General features: G+C 29.8%; 2 protein-coding genes across 15 annotated transcripts; both read right to left on the bottom strand.

The window, feature by feature from the left end:
* Positions 1-299: 299 nt before the first annotated feature.
* LOC104760853 (protein XRI1) lies at positions 300-3,675 on the bottom strand. 13 transcript variants are annotated; one of them, XM_010483832.2, is made up of 11 exons: positions 3,272-3,572; positions 3,034-3,099; positions 2,389-2,444; positions 2,184-2,306; positions 1,961-2,097; positions 1,499-1,562; positions 1,314-1,416; positions 1,186-1,223; positions 1,020-1,103; positions 625-915; positions 300-540 (listed from the first exon to the last, which is right to left on the bottom strand). In XM_010483832.2, exons 2-10 carry the CDS (start codon positions 3,054-3,056, stop codon positions 641-643), a joined length of 903 nt encoding a protein of 300 aa, XP_010482134.2. In that variant the 5' UTR covers positions 3,057-3,099; positions 3,272-3,572; the 3' UTR covers positions 300-540; positions 625-640. The 13 variants fall into 13 exon arrangements, with proteins under 13 accessions (XP_010482134.2, XP_087355893.1, XP_087355894.1 ...); XM_087499767.1 differs by having other exon boundaries at positions 625-912; XM_087499768.1 differs by having other exon boundaries at positions 1,314-1,413.
* A 5,754-nt stretch (positions 3,676-9,429) lies between these two features.
* Positions 9,430-11,832, bottom strand: LOC104760852 (small ubiquitin-related modifier 1-like). 2 transcript variants are annotated; one of them, XM_010483829.3, is made up of 4 exons: positions 11,658-11,832; positions 10,078-10,262; positions 9,837-9,986; positions 9,430-9,694 (listed from the first exon to the last, which is right to left on the bottom strand). In XM_010483829.3, exons 2-4 carry the CDS (start codon positions 10,222-10,224, stop codon positions 9,641-9,643), a joined length of 351 nt encoding a protein of 116 aa, XP_010482131.1. In that variant the 5' UTR covers positions 10,225-10,262; positions 11,658-11,832; the 3' UTR covers positions 9,430-9,640. The 2 variants fall into 2 exon arrangements, with proteins under 2 accessions (XP_010482131.1, XP_010482132.1); XM_010483830.3 differs by having other exon boundaries at positions 10,096-10,262; positions 11,658-11,787.
* Between the last annotated feature and the right edge of the window lie 1,287 nt (positions 11,833-13,119).

The raw sequence follows: 13,119 nt of genomic DNA, 5'->3' as shown, positions 1-13,119 counted from the left end.
TTCCAATTATTATTAGTTTCCCCCATATTGTCTTCCAAATTCCAGTCTTTTTCGCATCTGATATTAATATTTGTATTACTTGGAGGTTGCATCCAAATATTGAATACTTTTTTAATACTAATGCCTACTGGAATAGGAGGAAGCGACCTGAGATCTAGGAGAGAAGTTCCCTAGTCAACCAAAGCCAGACGAATGGAAACAACTTCCCTTCTACGAGATCGACCTCACGGCAAATCAGAACAAACTAATGGATAAAAAGATTTGCTTCTTTTACTTGTCCTATATAGCAGTCCAACCAGAGACATAACAGAGGTTTTTGGCTTTCATTTTCAGTTCAGGTAACAATAAGATCCAGAGACTTTATACAAACAAAAATTATCCTACCACATGGCTAACAGATTTTAAGTTCTCTTTCTTACTACACAGATACCAAAAGAAAATAGAACATGATTCATAATAAGATCTTGAAGAGTATTTAGCCGCTGTACCGATAAAGGCCCTTGACTGGAACTATATCCGACAAAAAGGATTTAAGGGCCTCTGAGAATAAGGCAAAAAGTTTAAAAGTTTTCAGCAGTGAATTTCAAACCTTAAAATACTTCCTATCAGCTTATTACTACTTACTTTGGCTCAGCTTAGCTTAGCCTCTCGTCCTCATTATCGTGATGCTTCCTTTTCCTCCTTCGGTGCGGATTTTAGTCTTCCCTACAACAGGTTTCCCAGAGAATGCAGAAGTTTGGATCACTACAGGCTCTTCTTTGTCTTCCTTTGGTTTTGATGGTGGATTTCGGATTTTCTGGTTGATGTCCTTGAGAGTCATACCACCGTGAACCCCACATGGTTTGATGAATGCAAATGGATAGATGATAGAAGATGGTAGCTTTGAAACCGGCCTTGAAAAAGATTTCCTACCTGCTATTACCAATTAACATTTTAATTATGTTTTGTTTCCTCATTTTGTCGCGAACTTAGTGTGTAACTATGAGACCAATTTATGACTAAATCATTGTATATTTTACCTTTAAAGATAACATTTGGAGAAGAACGAGTAACAGGCCGCTGAACTTCCCGGGTTTCTGTTTCTGGTGGCACATTTAGATACTCTGCAACAAAACACAGGGATGTTAGCAAGAAAAGCCAGAGCTAAAGCCAGCTATGGGACAGACCAAAGCAAAGAAATTTGACCTGAAATATCTACTTGGACATCAGGTGAACCAAAGTTTCTGAGATAGAACAAAAATTGTTATCAATTAATTAAGCAAATGGTGCTACTAAACATAACATAAGCAAAAAAAAAGAAGGTCGAAACATACAAGCCATCAGGTAGGGTTGGAGTCTCAGCATCATTTAAGCATTCAGCGTACCACTCTTCAGCATACAGATCAATTCCCTCGAAGCTTGAGGCAGAGGCGTCTTCTGAAAAAGAGACAATGAATTATTGTTTGAATGATAAATGCATTGGCCAGATTAACTTGGGGAAATTATAAGAGATCCCAACCTGAAAACCCTTCTATAAGCTGAGACCCTTCGGGTAAAAGCTCATCAAATGTATCATCTCTAGCCTGAACATGCATAGGAGAGACATCGATCAGAACATTAAAGAAAGTATCAGAACCTCATACAACCTCCTAAGCTATCCACTGTTTCTAAAATAACTTGCCACAGTAGGTACATAACAATTGAATAAGGCAGTCAGATACCAAGAAGCTTGAATTTGTTCTAGGAGCAAAAGAAAAAATTCTATGAAACCAAAGAGATATCATTTGCAAACGTATGAAATGAACATGCATCCACATTGCAGCATGTATGCAGTGTGAAAAACAATGATCTTTCAATCCTAGGTCTGCATCCTAACAAGTGAGCAATGAGTTTGGATATCAAGAACATATCTGCAATGCATCTCTGGACTGTGGGCATTTGGTGCATAGCTAAAGAAGAGATATGGGGTTTGTGTACTCACGCTTGATTTTAAGATTGCAGAGAAACTCTCACTGCTGAAAAGGGATGTTTCAGGTTGGTCTTCAAATTGTAACATCCGACGCCGCTTTAGAGCAGAACGTGTCTCACTATGCACTTCCAGTTTCCTGTTGGTTTCATCTGAAGCCAGACACATTTTGTTAGAAACCGTCATTAACTAGACATCAGAAATCTAACTGATGACATGAAAAAAAAGTAAGCACAACCTGTTGTGACATGATAACCCAAGTCGCTACACGCCTTCACAGGAGTGGTTTCATCATCAAACATGTACGAGTGATCTTCTTGGTTTAATGTGACTTCAGTCATCGTGCAATCAGGCACATCAGCTGTAGTTAAAAAAAGAGAACAACTCAATCATACTTGTCACAGTGCTGTAAAGAGTTACTTGATGTAAGGAAAAAAACTTACAGAAATGAGACTGTGGTTGGTGATTATAGTTCTCTTGCCAATTCCATGAGGTGCTACTGCAAATTACATGTTTAGAGACAACTGTTTACTAATCAATCTAATCAACTTGGAAGCTGGAAATATCTTTCAATCAACTCAAACTATGCAAATAGAGTAGTACATTGCAAACATCAAGCTCAATCACAACATCCCAACCTGAATCCTGACTCAAGAACCAAACATAAAACACCATTTCTGACCCCAAAAGAAAAGGGGCTTATGATTTGAGTCATCTTAAAGAGTAACAAATCCGAAATGATTGATGAAACGATTAATAAATGACCCCAATATTTTCATTAAGAAAACTCCACAAAACAAAAAAAAACATTTCTTAACTCACAATTAAGATGAAAAAAAATCCAACATTTCATCATCCGCATTAAACCCAGAAATCAAATCAAACCCAACAAATCAGAACCAAATCTAAGCGATTGCAGTCAAAACCCACATAAGCGAACACTCGAATCAGACTAACAAAACACAAAAAATCGAAGAATGCGAAACCAACCAAATCACACAAACACAAAACTAAACGAGAACAAAAAAATAAAAAAAAAACACATCAAAATCAAAAAAAAAAAAAAAACAAATCGAGATGAAATCTACCGATCGTCGTCTCCGTAATCCATCGATCTTCTTCTTCAACTCCTTGCAACTTCTCCGAAGTAGTAACTAGCCGTTGCCCAGAAAAATGAAAGCACACAAAAAAAAAAAAAAAAAAAAAATCAACACTACGAACAAAAAAAAAAAAAAAAAAAAAAAAACATGCACGCTCCAAAGACCCAGAACCATTTTTATATATATATAAAAAAAAAAAAGCAGTTTTTTTTTTTTAATCACTGACCTGTGTGCTCGACTCGAGATATGTGCTTAGTGCTTAGAACCCAGAAGCAAAAAAAAAAATAAAAAAGTATTCTTAATAGCGGCGAGTTTCTCTCTCTAGGACACGCTGGTCAATATTTATAGTACTAGTCTCTCTCTCTTTCTCTCTGCGTCTCTCTATTTATGAGGAGAGAGAATTGCAAGGGAAGCTTTTTTTTATTTTTTTTTGGGTTATTAATAATCTGTTTGAGAGAAGAAAAAGAAGAGACCATTGCGAAGCACGCTTTCTGGTTTCTAGTTTCAATGTCGTCGTCGTGCTTTCCTCTTTTCTCGCGATTTTTCTTTACTTAATTTGTTTTTTGCAATTATTATTATTATTAACTACTTACTTTACTTACTACTACTAATCAAGTAATCATCATCATCATCAACTTTATTTTTCTTCATTGTGTATATGAATCTCTTTTTTTTTTTTTGGATATTTCAATATTCACTTTTTAGATTTTAATTTCACTTAATTACTGTTTTTTTTTTTTTTTAATTTGACTCTGTATTTACTGCTTCGTTTTGATAACACATCATAAATATATGTATAGTTAGGTTAGATCAATTCTGATTTTTCTGAGTCAGTTGTTAGTCACTTAAGGCACATATAAATGGGGGAAAATGTGTTATGATTCATTTCCAACTTTATGTTATTCTTCAAATGTGTATATTAGTAAAAAAAAAACAAAGTTAGCTAAAAAATTAATATTCAACTTTTTTTTAAAACAGATAGTGGAATAAACAGGAAAAAGGTTGTTTCTTTTTCTTTTTAAAACAATTTTATTTTTGTTCTTGATATAATTGTGATAGAATTAGTTTTTAAATAATTTATACGTTAACAAAAATATTAAAAGCGCAATAAATAAAATAATAAATTTTGATGAACAATAACTAAAAACGTTAAAATTTCATAATGTTTTAATTCGAGAAAAAAAAACAAAATATAATGTCTATTTTATCTTTTAAATATAAAAGTCAATAGACTCACGTTTTAAGTTCATTTGCGGATTTTTCAATGTAAATATTTTACATTATAATTATATATTTTAAACGTTAAAAGTCTACTATCCTCAGTTTGATTTTATTTATTTATTATGTTATCACTAAATATAGTGATTCTTCTTTATTATATAGTTGGTAGAAATATAACTCTTTTTCTCTCTTTTAAAAAATATTATGTGTTTTTAATCAGTTCCATGTCCTTGGATTATTTCCCACTATATCAATTTATTTAACTAAAATCTGAAAACCTTAATTGTTTGAATAGTATCCAATGTGTTATAAACTAAGTTAAGAAAAAAAAAAGTAATTTCGATTTAATTTATTGCTTATGTGACAAATCTTTTCTATAAACAAATACTTAATTTGTGGAAGTCCACCCTTTTAGCTCAATGGTTAACCAAGGATTAAGTAATGCTTATACACTAAAGGTCTGGGATTCAAATCCCACATAATATGAATTATTAACAATTATCACTAAAAGAAATATGGATATTGATAGCAGTTTTCGTAAATGCTATGAAAGATAAATTTTTATTTTGGTTACTATATCATAGCACTAAAACGCTAACAAAAAAAATCACCAAGCGGGAAGCTAAAATCATTTATCCACCAATACTTTGTTGAAAATTTTCATCTAACCGCCATTACTTAGAAAAATCTCACTTACCACAATATAACAAACATAAAAACATAGTTAAAAAAAATATAACGTCTATTTCCTTTTGATGAACAATAAATAAAATTGTTAAAATTCATAATGTTAAGTAGAGAAAAAAAAACAAAATATAACGTCTATTTTATTTTTCAAATAAAAAAATCAATAGACTCATGTTTTAAGTTCATTTACGGATTTTTCAATGTATCTATTTTTTATATTATAAATATCCCCTATATATTAATAGAGAAGCACTTTCTTGAAAAAGTTGATGTGTCACCGCCAGAGAGCTCGAGACACATTTAGCAAAAAACCCTTAAATTTTCTACTTAATTACATTAACATGCCATTATATATATATATATATATTAAAAACAATTAAATGAATAATAATAAGATTTGTCATCAATTCTCACACAAATTTAAATATCACATATTAAAACTAATTAAATATTACATACTATTTTAAGTCAAAATTTCACTAAAATTTACTTACAAATATACAAGTCAAAGTTATATTATTTTTAAGAAATCAATATTTTATATAAGTAAAATATTCTAAAAAGGCTATAAAAACATATAAAGTTAAAAAAAATAAAGAATATATAACTTATTAACAAAATCATATATAACTTTTGTTAGTATTATAACCATAATAATTTAAATAACAAGCTTTCAATAGTTATTATAATTGATTATAAAAAGAAATCTATTACCCCTGAATTATCTTCAACTCATTAAAGGAAACTTAATTCCCAATAAATATAGATTTATATATATTCATAAATAAATATAAAAATGACAACAAATTAGGGGATATCATGATGTGTGATTATTTATATATATCTAACTATGTAAACTAATTAATCTCAACATTTAGTGTGATTATTCATTAAAAAATAGAAATATTGATAATTGAATAGGAATATATGTTTTAATTGTACATTAATCTATGTGCTATTAAAAAGGAATGAGACAATAACCCTTATCATTATAAATAAACTTAGTATCCAAAAAAAGTCATAATATATTTAAAATGAATGATTTTTAGATTATGAAAAATTGTTATAGTTATTCGATTAACCATAAATATAAAAATTTGATTTTTAAAGCACACAAAAAATATATATATTTCCATAAATTGTAACATTTTATAAATATTTTCTTTACCATGTTCACATAATTCACGGGTGAAATGTATTCTTACATGAATACGTTGATTTTGAAATTTCATTAATTTTTTCATAATGGTTTTTTTTGGTAATAATCCGTTATTTATAGAAAATATTAACAAACCGACTAACTCAAAATATTTAAATAGCCTAATCAAAAATAGTAAATCAATAAATTATATTATATTCAGAAAATTTAGTTTAGAATCCGATTGTTACTAACATATAATAAAATTAAATAATTAAACTACCGAGTAATTTAGTATATGTTGTTATGGTTACATAAGAAACATGCAAAATTGTTATGATTATAAAATAAAACATAAAAGATATGAATTTGATTTTTAAACCACACAAAAGAAATGTTGCAATAAATAGTAACATTTTATCAATATTTTCTCTTACACCTTTAAAGATTTCACGGGTGAAACATATTTTTTACACGAGAAACGCAGCTTTGAATAAATAAATAAAAAACTTTAGTTACATATTGTTTAACACAAACAAATATTGGTTCTAGAATAATGATTTTACTTATAATAATTTTTTTAAAATCGCTTTATTCCGCACATAGTGCGAGTTGTTACCTAGTATTTTTTAAAAACTTTAAAAGTCTACTATCCTCAATTGATTTTTTTTTAATTATGTTAATATTTATGTGACATCTCCATATTAGTAAAAGAGAAGTACAAAACTATTATCGGGTCGGGTCAAGTAAAAAAACAAACCCGAAATCAAGGTATTTGGATTCGGGTGCGAAATATCCGAAAATTATAAATGGGTTATTCGGTCATATATTTATTAAATCGTATGTACTAAATATTAAATGAAACTTAAACAAATTTTCCAAAACAAAACAATAGTAACTGCCAAAATATTTTTGGTGCATGTAACTTAGGAAACTAACAAAATTAGTGTTATATTAGAGTTAACACTCATGGAGGATTTTAATTATAATAGCAAACAAATTATTTCGGAAATTTTAATTATAGAAATACCATTTATGTGCAGAAACCGTAACTTAATTAGTTGCCATAAAAAATAAACATTCCAACCAAAAATTCCTAATCAATATCATATCTTTATAAAGAAAATTAATAAAAAAGGAATATAGGCTCATATATACTGTTTTTTTGGTTTGTTGTATTTTCAAATTCAGTTTGGAAAAAAATCAGAGAAGTTTATCCAATGTAATGAATTGTGGAAATGTCAAACCATAAAAATCCAAGTATTACATAATCATAGGGATCTTGAATATTTTATATTTTATGAAAAATCAGTAGTTTACAAAATTTATGGGAGTGTTGTTAATTTGTTATTTATATATTATTCTATTTAAATTTGGAATGTTGTTTAAATCATTTTAATTTGGGTAATACCTATATATACACAAAAGAGATACTAACTAAATGTGATTTTAACAAACGTGTGTAATCTTCAAAACCCTAAACTTACAGTCGGTTGTGCCACTCTCATATCATTCTCATTTTCCCACTAAACTTTATTTGCAAAATTGTAACAAAAATATGGATGGTAATGATGGTTTCACAAGCCTCAATGCTATCAAACCTTTCAAACAAACCTAGAAAATTCAGGTGAAAATCGTTCATTGTTGGAAGCAATACTCTACTTATACAAGAGTGACAAATTACAAAGTTGGTGGTTTTGACCGAATCATATGTAAGCTCTAATTCTCACTTTCTAATATGTTAGTAATATAGAAATGACATTTTCTCATTCATTTTGTTTAATCTGAATTGGTTAGTTAGAATTTTTGAATATAATATTCATTATGTTTAATCCTTTCTAAAATATATAGTATACGAAGACAAAAAAAAACAATTAACCCCAATGTCAAAGTTAATGTACCAATACTATACATGAAAAAAATATGTATGTGCGATGGATCGTATTTTTCTTTGTTTGTCTGTATTATATATTTTCATACTTAACTCCAAACAATGTTAGAATATATGTAAGTACCCACTATATGTCAATAAATATTCCTCTTGGTATTACTCAGTCTGCTGTCATGATTTTTGTCAGAGTTATGTGGTTTGTCAAATTCACAATCATATGTTAGAGAAGGTTAGATTTGATATTTCAACAAATGTATTTTTTTGCAAGTAGGTCTGTCGAAACACACACTGTAAATGTATAATTTTTAGGAATTGCAGTTTTTTTAATTTTTTGTTTTGTTTTCAATACTCCGACATCTTTATATTAAATTATACCATATCGATAAATATTTCTCCGCACTGTAGCGCGGGTCCGATCCTAGTATCTTGTATAAACAAATATCAAATTTGTGGAACCCCTTGGCCAATGGTTAACTAAAAGTTAATTGATGCTTCTAGGGATTCAAGTCCGAAAAAATGCAATATATTAACAATTATGCAGATTAATGAAGTCAAGTTTACATGAAATCTCCAATGATGTACAATTAGAGTTGTTCTTCATGATTATACGTACAAACGAAAGTGTCGTCGATCATGGATTATTCAAGGTGTCTAAAAAGAATATGGAGAAGAAACTATTGTTTTTGGTGACTCTAACAGGGTTAAAAAGAATTGCTCATGGTAAAATTGTCTATGTAACACTTCTCGTAATTTTAATAAATAATAAATCTGGACATAAAAAAATGGATTTAATTCTCTAGTGCCCCTATACCAAAAATTCATTTCTGCATTACCCCTTCTTTAATGAAAGGATGAAAATACGCCTATAACAATTTTTAAAAGAAAATTAAACATCTAGTTGTACCTACCAGCCTCCTAATTGTACCAGATATCCCCTAGTTGTACTTCCTAGTTGCAGGAGCTGTACCAGTTGCACCTTAATTCCATTCTACCAATCAACCTTTATTTTTCCTTTCCAATCTACCATTCAAATCCTATGTGTATTTTTATATTAGGCGCATATAGTCTTTAAGCCGATCTAGGGAATATATGGACCCAAATTTTTACAAGTGCTAGGGATACAATTTTGACAACAATTCTAGTGTAGCTGACTGACGCTTCCAAACAACGAAGACTTTTTAAAATGGAAAACAAATAATATATAGGTAGAGAGGCTTCCGACTAGTGGAGGCAAGATTCTTGCAATTTAAGGGTTTCAAATTTTCTAACATATAGATTCTTTGAAAGTACCAATATGCTGAGTTTTTTCTTGTGTATGCAAATATCAATTATATTTTACACACATCAAACTGAAAAGAATTATGTTATTATCATGTATAATATTCAGTCTTGCTAAGATAAGTGCGCTTAGATTAGATCATGCATAACATACTACATAACAACCTTATGATCATCAAAAAGATCTCTTGGAAAGACAATAATCTTCGTCTAAATTCTCTTCCCAAACTCCACAGATACCACTATGTCAATGATCAACTGACACAAAAAACACATGATCAATTATGAGTTCAACCACCAACGATCCATACAAAACTAGTAATAGAAATAAAACACATTCACATATGATGGTAACAATAATGTTACGAATCAAGTCCTCGCTACATCGGCCAACCAATAAATGCTTCGATTTCATCTCCATCTTCCATATCAAGCTGCATCAGTATATCAAACGATTAGATCACATTATAGGTCACAAATCATGATTTTATCTAGACGACAAAATAAAAAAAAAAAAAAAATCATGATTTTATCTTTAGACCAAGAAACATGAAAACAACATTCACATCAAATTACCTCATCAGGTGTTTGTTCAGGATTGAGACGACGAGCATAGCAGAAGAAGACGATGTTGTAGAAATCAAGATTTTGAAGCTCACAGTAGCTTTTCATGAGTTTTTTAAACCTCATGGTTCTTTTCATCTTGAAGTGTCTCACACTATCATCCTGAGATTTTACTACTTTCAGTCTCATAATATCAAAAATTCTTGTACCCTTGAAAATAAACAACACTAAAACAGTTTCTTATTTTGCTAACCTGACAATTAAATCTTACTTGGAGTACGATTTTGTTCTCTTCGTGATCGGGTACTCCTCCTTCATTGTTGTTGCTGCAGTTGCCGTCTGTTGGTGCGGGAATTGGCACCCCGACATACCGGTCTAAACCAATAAGAAAATCGATCATCTAAACCGAGAATTCACTTTCTCCAGATTCTCCTCTACCTTATAAAAGGAATTAATGTGAGGTTGGTTTTGCATGTTATTCTTCATTAGAGTTATGTTACCCTTTATTTTAAAGCAATGTTTTTAAACCCGACCCGGAAAATAAACCGGAACACCTTCTGGATCACCGGGTCATCGGGTCGACCCGGTCCAACCGCGGGTCAATAATTCACTCAATTTCATTATATGTAATCATATATAAAAATATATATATATGTATTATATCTTGGTTTTATGAATATCAAAACAAAAGTTTTCATATCTTATCATAGTAAATTAATCTTTGAATATTAATTATAAATTTCTAAACCTTATGATCTTAAATTCCTAATAATAAAAAATGTTAAATGAACAAATTAAAAAAATGGTGACGGAAGAAATAGAAAAAAAACTACATTCATTTTGTCCCACATCAATTGTATTGTGGAAGAAGTACGTGATTGCTTCACTATATAACTCAAACCGAGAGCTGGATTAGTCATTAGTCAAAGATTAAGAATTACCAATTAGTCATTGGTTTTAACTCAAACAATGTGCCAACCGCCGGGTCAACCACCAGTTAGCTGAGTTTTCCCGGTTTTCTCCGGTTAATTTATTGTCTGGGTTTGAAGTGTAATCCGGACCGGAATACCTTCCGGTTCACGGTTAAACCGGTTCGACCGGCCGGTCCGATCCGAGTTTCAAAACATTGTTTCAAAGATTAGGTAATTTTAAGATTAAATACTTCAACCAATTTATGGTTCTCTGTTCATAACGAGTTTAGTTTTTTGTAAATGTATCTAAACTATTCATTTTGATAGAAAAATAAGTAAATTATTAAGTAATTTATTATTTTTTAAATTCTGTTAATTCATTTCTTAAAAATGATAGTGTAGATCCATATAATTTGATAAGTTAATAAATTCTAAATCAAAAAAAAAATTGTCAAACGAACGTAACATAACAAGTCTCCAAGCAGGGTCAATATTGCATCTTACATACAAAATTAATCATATTTTTAACTCCAAGTCTCCAATCGTGTAATACAACTCAAAATCCAAATCATCAAAATTAAATCAGCGAAATAGAGAGTTTTAACCCAAACTAATATAAGTGCACAACGCAAACAAGTATATTAAAGAAGAAATCTAACTCACTTTTAGTCGAAATAAATTAGCGAAGAAGATATCTTGGTTAATTTTTGATTGTTAACCGAACATTAATTAGAAAATAACTCCAAGATTGGTAGCTCAATCCAGAGAAAAAGAGTTTACAAAAGATGTTTTAGAATAATTAACTAAGAAGATGAATTGCGAATACTCACATCACAAAGTTTCAATGAATAATCACTTATAGCATTATTATTAATGTAAATATATTATCCACAATAGGGAATTAGAGAGAGTGAGCTAGTACCTTAACAGTGAGAAGATGAGGATAATAACAAAGTGAAAAAGAAAAAGAAAGAAGAATCAATTGTTTAGGTAGTGAAGAAGGAAATTAACGACTAATAAGAACTATTCCGTCGGAGGAAACGAGGTAGAAGAATACCTCCGCTTGTAGATATAAAAGAAGAAGATTTTATCATGACGGAGAATACGAGGAAGAAAGAGTGTATTTATATGATTTGGGAATAAACCTAAAGAAAGTCTCTTTCAAGATTAGAGGGTTTTGACTTCAAACCCATAGTTTTTAATTCGAAATATGAGTTCTATTTTAGAAAAATGTCCCCAATCACAAAACTAAGGATATAATATGAATATAAACTTTAGTTCACCAATTCTAATTTTAAAAATATAGATAAAAAAAAATTGAAAATACATTAATTTTTTAAAATTTCTCTTTCTTTTATTTTTTTTATGTAAGTAAGATGTTTCATATTTTTGATTTTTTTTTTTCTTTTATCATCCTGATGAGCTATAAATTGATAAAAATATGGAAAAAATTCTTTTCACTTTTATTTTATTTTGGTTTCAGTGGAAGTTCATATTTCATGATATGTTTTCTAACATTTTTGGTCGGGGAATTTTATTTTATAACTATTTAATATTTTGCTATAGTTCAATATTTTTGCTTGAGCTAAAATTAGTTTCTAGATCAGCCTTTGGGTGGATGCAAGATTCTTGTACTTTAAGGTATAACTTGTGAAATTTAAATTAATTAATTTTATATCTTTTACATGTGATATGAAAGGAAACTAGGCAATTAACTCGTAACTAATGCGGAAATTAAATTGTCAATTTCGGGTTTTCTTTTGGTGTTTCGAACCAGAAATGTCAGTTTGAAAAAAAAAACTTAAATTGATTAATCTAGACATCAACAATGTTGTTGAGTTTCTTGAAATGAACATAGGTGAGTAACATGATCCTTAACAACCAAGACTTTAAGGTAAGGCTCTTTTTGAAAAAATCAAACTTGAACTTGTTAATGCTTAGTTAATTTGCTGAATTCAAACGAGATCAGTTTAGGGTCTAGAAATATCCATTACGTAGATTGTTAACGCTGCAAGAATTAATTAGCTTTACATTCATGATTTGAGTTCGAGAACGATGTTTAACACATTCTCTGCTAATGTATGCATTTGTTATCATAATTCACTGACAATTCCTGGTTCCTAATGTCTTTTACTTACTAAATACAATTACTTGCATCCATTTACGGTCTTTGTTAGTCACAATAATTTACAACGTCTCTTTGTATTAGCTTTACTTATTCTTCATTATCTCATAATGGATTGCTTAGTATATGTGGGTACAATCCTAAAGTGTTACAACGATATATCATTTGATTGTCGTAGAGAACACATTACGTTTTAATTGACCTTTGATCAGTTTGCTGGAACGCCGCATTTTGAACAAACATTTGGTTCATCGACTGC

This window comes from Camelina sativa, chromosome 18 (genome assembly GCF_030686135.1).
Source record: "Camelina sativa cultivar CO46 ecotype springtype chromosome 18, ASM3068613v1".
Lineage (NCBI taxonomy): Eukaryota > Viridiplantae > Streptophyta > Magnoliopsida > Brassicales > Brassicaceae > Camelina > Camelina sativa.
The sequence above is the reverse complement of the archived record's forward strand: the minus strand, read 5'-3'. Positions and strand labels throughout refer to the sequence as shown.

Bases quoted from the DNA above. Each gene is read 5' to 3' on its own strand.
- LOC104760853 (XM_087499766.1), bottom strand. From the start codon at position 3,056: ATGGATTACGGAGACGACGATCG. The intron at 1,563-1,960 runs GTGAGTACACAA...ATGCATGTTCAG, and splicing joins CTGCAATCTTAAAATCAAGC to GCTAGAGATGATACATTTGA. The intron at 1,224-1,313 runs GTATGTTTCGAC...GTTCTATCTCAG, and splicing joins CCAACCCTACCTGATGGCTT to AAACTTTGGTTCACCTGATG.
- LOC104760852 (XM_010483829.3), bottom strand. From the start codon at position 10,224: ATGATCGATTTTCTTATTGGTTTAGACCGGTATGTCGGGGTGCCAATT. The intron at 9,987-10,077 runs GTTAGCAAAATA...GTAAAATCTCAG, and splicing joins AAGTAAGATTTAATTGTCAG to GATGATAGTGTGAGACACTT. The intron at 9,695-9,836 runs GTAATTTGATGT...ATACTGATGCAG, and splicing joins CTGAACAAACACCTGATGAG to CTTGATATGGAAGATGGAGA.